The 5,000-nt window shown below is 34.2% G+C and overlaps 2 protein-coding genes across 4 annotated transcripts in view; one reads left to right on the top strand and one right to left on the bottom strand.

Moving 5' to 3' along the window:
* Window positions 1–4,804, bottom strand: part of LOC137631100 (CTD small phosphatase-like protein 2) — a 177,283-nt gene extending 172,479 nt beyond the window's left edge. The window contains exon 1 of one of the 2 annotated variants that reach the window (XM_068362736.1): window positions 4,655–4,804. In XM_068362736.1, the coding sequence (XP_068218837.1) occupies window positions 4,655–4,731 (77 nt within the window). In that variant the 5' untranslated portion in view covers window positions 4,732–4,804. The remainder of the gene's footprint in view (window positions 1–4,654) is intronic. The other variant, XM_068362735.1, reaches the window with a different exon arrangement.
* The window catches only part of LOC137631099 (synaptic vesicle glycoprotein 2C-like), a 102,700-nt gene that overhangs the window by 28,761 nt on the left and 68,939 nt on the right, over window positions 1–5,000 (top strand). The window lies entirely within an intron of this gene.

The following is a 5,000-nucleotide window of genomic DNA, read 5'->3' on the forward strand; positions in this document are numbered from 1 at the left end:
CTGCCGAACCTCATTACAGAAGCAAGAGTTACCTTGAAGAAAAAAAAAAAGAAAGGAAGAAGAAGAAAAACACGTTTTATGAGTTGATGCAATGCAACTTTTATCCACGTGTATTGTATATTTATTTTGATTCTGTTGCTATGTATTTGTTTGCCAATTTTTTAAGGATTTGTTATGTTTTTTTTTTTTTGTTTTTTTTTTATATTTCCCAGCCTTGTCTTTTTCACTTGTTTCCCATAAAAGAGCTTTATTTTTCAAAATTTGATGTTTTGAAATTTCGTGCTGTATCGAAGGTTTGGTAATGACAAAACTTTTTTTTTACAAGGATTTTTAGTTTTCCTTATATAATTTGAAAAGTTAAATTATAATTGAAATTATATTTCGAAGAAACTGCAATAATCACGTTCGAAGAATTGTGAATCTACATATTTTTATATTAGGGAAATTCGACTGATAATCACTTTGGCTCAGTGTAAAAGACACACAGAAAGAAAAAAGATTGTTTACCCTAAATAATATTTTTGCATATCTATATGATATATGTAATAATGAGGCCAAATATCTACATTTGTTGTGAAAGCAAACGAAAAATAGTCACTAATCTAGCAACAGAAAATGCTTAGTAAAGTGCAAAGGCAGCACCGCTAGGTATTTCCTTTCTCCGGCTAGTCGGCTACTAGCCAAAGGACCAGATAAAAGAGGTGGGCTGGCCACTACACAGGGGATTCGGCGTTAATAACCCAACAGTCATTAACGCTCCTGCCTAACAGAAACTTGCATCAGAGCCAAGGAGGTTGGGGTAACCGATATGATAGCGTCCTTGACTGGTGAACGCCAGGCTGGGGTTCGAGTCCCGCTCAAACTCGTTGGTTCCTTTGGTCGCTGCAACCTTACCATCCTTGTGAGATAAGGATGGCAGGTTTGTTGGAGCCTATAGGTATATCTTCTGAGTCCTCAGCAGTCATTGCCTGGCCCTCCTTGGTCCTAGCTTGGGTGGAGAGGGGGCTTGGGTCCTGATCACATGTATTTATGGTCAGTCTCTAGGGCACTGAGAGGGAAGTGTAACTGCCTCTTGCTTCTGTCATTTAGGAGTGGCCTTTAAACCTTTAAAAAGTAAGCTGAGTAAAAAAAAAAATATGTTGAATCAGATTGGTTACAGCTATAATGATGCAAAATCCTTTTCCAGTCCACACACAGAGAGAGAGAGAGAGAGAGAGAGAGAGAGAGAGAGAGAGAGAGAGAGAGAGAGACTTAAAGTCTTCTAGCTTATCCCGTACTCTAAACTTCTATTCAATCTTTCCAGGTGAAGTGTGAAAAGTTTAGAAATCCCAGAGAAGAGGACATCGAATGTCACTTTACGGTTAGGCAGTTGGACTTAATCCCAGAAAATTCCATCTTACCCAAAGTACCTCTTATTCTATGGCTAATTCCACTATGGAAATCAAACCGCGCTTTTATCTCCCTCTCTGTGAAACCAAGATAAGTTCCATAGGACGAGGAACAATATTCTTTAAAGCTTAAGATTTAAAGAATTAGCTAAGGACTGATATAACCAATTAGTTGAACAATTATCGTCATTTAAGTAAGGGTAAGGACCATACGAATCAAGTTTGGCAACACTGCTAAAAAAACTATATTTTAATCGGAAATTCTCCATAGAAATATACTTCTGAAACGTATTTCAGTAAAATACAGGCGACTGTAAATTTTACCAGACTTTGTTCTCATCTTTAATGGGTTGGTGGCCGTGATATCGCTCCTCTACGTTAATATATCAGTTTTTAAAACGATAAATGCCTGTCAACATTTATTCGAGGATTTTTACCGTTTTGTTTTTTTCGGGAATTTTTTAACAGCGTACAATAGGAACTGGAATTATGAGCTGATGCTAATTGCTTATAGATCTCACGAGGGTTTGATCAAATAAAATTAAAAATCAACAACCAGGAGAAATTTTGTTCATTTTTAACTTTTGAACGGACCATCTCACATTCACTTTTTCTATAAGTGATATTTTCCCTTCGGAAGTTAAAAGTCTGTTAGAATTCTCTTAATTGTTGGTATTCCTCCCCCCCCTCCCGTGTCATTCATGTAATGCACTGTAAGCGTTACTTATGGGTCTTTAAGGATTAAAGGCCGTTCATGAATCACAGAGTCAAGGGACATGGACATTGCCCTATTAAACAGGACAATGCCCAAGTCCTCTCTTCACCTAGGCTAGGACCAAGAAGGGCCAGGCTATGTCTGCTGATGTCTTAGCAAGTAGACCTATAGGCTTCCCCAAAACACCCCATCTTTAGCTCACAAGGATGGTGAGGTTGCAGCGACCAAATGATCTAACGAGTTTGTGCGGGACTCGAACCCCATTCTGGCAATCACCAGACAAGGACGCTGCCACCAGGCCACCACAACCATTTGCAGTGTATATTTGGCCCTAGTTGTACCTGCTTTATATCCTTCTACATTACAACCGTTCTTCCATCTAGCTGTCCAGCATCTCAAACTGTTTTATCTAATAGGGCAAAATTAGCGTTTTAACCTAGATCTGCTTGGGCCCCAGCGCCCGGTTGTATACAACAGCCTAAATCCACATATTATTATTATTATTATTATTATTATTATTATTATTATTATTATTATTATTATTTTAGTTGAAAACGCAGGATGCTGACAGCCCTAGGGTTCCATCTGTGAAAATAGCCTAATGGAGAGAGATTTATGTCTACCTGTTCGACAGAAATATTCGCTGTAAGTTGGAACTTCATAAGTTCCACCGATTCAACCACCAGATTAGGAAGATTATCAATCCACAATCTGGTCACAGGTGGAAGAAAACTTCTGGGATAATGTTAGACTATTAGAATTAACTGCATACCTAGTACTACGTACAGTCTAGGAAGGTTTGAATGCAATGGATGGTCAGCATTATGGAAATCTTATACAACATACCCAAATCCTCATTATCTTATACTTGTAAAATTATATGTATATATATATATATATATATATATATATATATATCATAAGCATATTTATATGTGTATATATATCCAACTATATATATATATATATATATATATATATATATATATATATATGTGTGTGTGTGTGTGTGTGTGTGTATACATAAACATATTTATATGTGTATATAAATACATCCAGTTATATATGTATAAACTGTACATGTATATATATATATATATATATATATATTATATTTATATGTATATATATATATATATTTATGTATATATACATACAACTATATACGTATATACATACATGTATATATATAAATATATATATATATATATATATATATATATGTATGTATGTATATATAAACATATTTATATGTGTATACAAATACATCCAGCTATATATGTATATACCGCACATAAATGCACATACACATATATTATATATATATATATATATATATATATATATATATATAGAGAGAGAGAGAGAGAGAGAGAGAGAGAGAGAGAGAGAGAGAGAGAGAGAGAGTTGATGTGTGTGAGTGTATAACAATAATAATATTAACGCAAAGTATAAGGTAATCTTTTTCAAGGAACTGATGATATTTCGATTTCACATCTTAGTATACCCAGTCCCAATTCATAATTTTTCAATCATTTTATTTGAACTTGAAACCAACTCAGTTTTCTTCGTTTTTAGGTAAGATGCCTACTTAATAATAATAATAATAATAATGATAATAATAATAATAATAATAATAATAATAATAATAATAATAATAATGATAATAATAATAATAATAATAATAATAATAATAATAATAATAATAATAGATATTTTAAATCGTCGTGATTTACGTGCGATGCTTAAACGCAGTTGATTATTTTTACGTAAACAAATATTTAAGGAAAATTTAAGAATAAGAATGATTTTGTTTATACGTTTCCAACTTAGCCTATACAGTATAGTAGATCAGCGAAGTCAAACGCCTAGAATTATGCCTATAATCTTTATTTTCAAGATGAAAGCTTGGCTGTATATAATCTGATACATATAGGTTCATGTATTTTACACTCTGGACTCTTATTCTTCTTGTTGCACTGATAACGTTAATTTCAGAACCACTCAAAACAGATGCCAACATTCAACAAATCCCAGTGATGAGTCAGTAATTTTCCTATGATGAATGTGGACTTAAAATGCTTCCTTATAATTCATGAAGAGCAAGGGAGTAACATTCATTATCAAATATCATAACATTCACAAAATAAGAGCAATCGGAGATTTCTGACCTCCGCCAAAGGAGGTCGTTTAAAATGCAGGACTCCCGGTCTAAGATCTATCTATGGTGGAAATTTCTTCAAAATCCGCCAACTTTTCTTAATGTTATAATGGTGAAAAAAATGGAAATCCGGATCTAGAATTCGGATCCGGATCATCTCCAAAATTCAATAGTTCAATAAGGTCGTCCATGACCTAAGATCCAGTTGTGGTGAAAATTTCGTCAAAATCCATCGAGTAGTTTTGACATAATCCCGTCCACAGACACACAGACAAATAAATAAATAAATAAGAAAATAAATAAACTGTCTCGAAAACCTAACCTCCTTGGCGGAGTTAAAATGCGTTGCAAGTAAATGAATAAATAAGAAAAAGGGTTAAAGCCACTTACCTCCCATGTTCGTTGAGAGGTAGTCCACAATACGAAAACCCGGACCTCAGTAGGAGGCCACTTGATATTAGCCACATCTTTTCAAAGTCTGCACTGAGATCGTCAAAAAAAAAGAAAAAAACTTTTAACTTTTGATAAGATTCAGCTAAGTAATGCTTGTGCAATCGCCTTATTTTTTCTTATTCAATACGAGGAATTCATTATCAATTTGAATATATCTCGGTGATAGCATTTTCTGATAGATTAATTCTTTTTGTCTTTTCTGTTCGAGGCGAAGGGGTTAGGATGTGGCGCGAGCGAGAGAATCAAGGCAGTACTGATCTGCAACAGGGTCCAGGAGCTTCTG

This window comes from Palaemon carinicauda, chromosome 39 (genome assembly GCF_036898095.1).
Source record: "Palaemon carinicauda isolate YSFRI2023 chromosome 39, ASM3689809v2, whole genome shotgun sequence".
Lineage (NCBI taxonomy): Eukaryota > Metazoa > Arthropoda > Malacostraca > Decapoda > Palaemonidae > Palaemon > Palaemon carinicauda.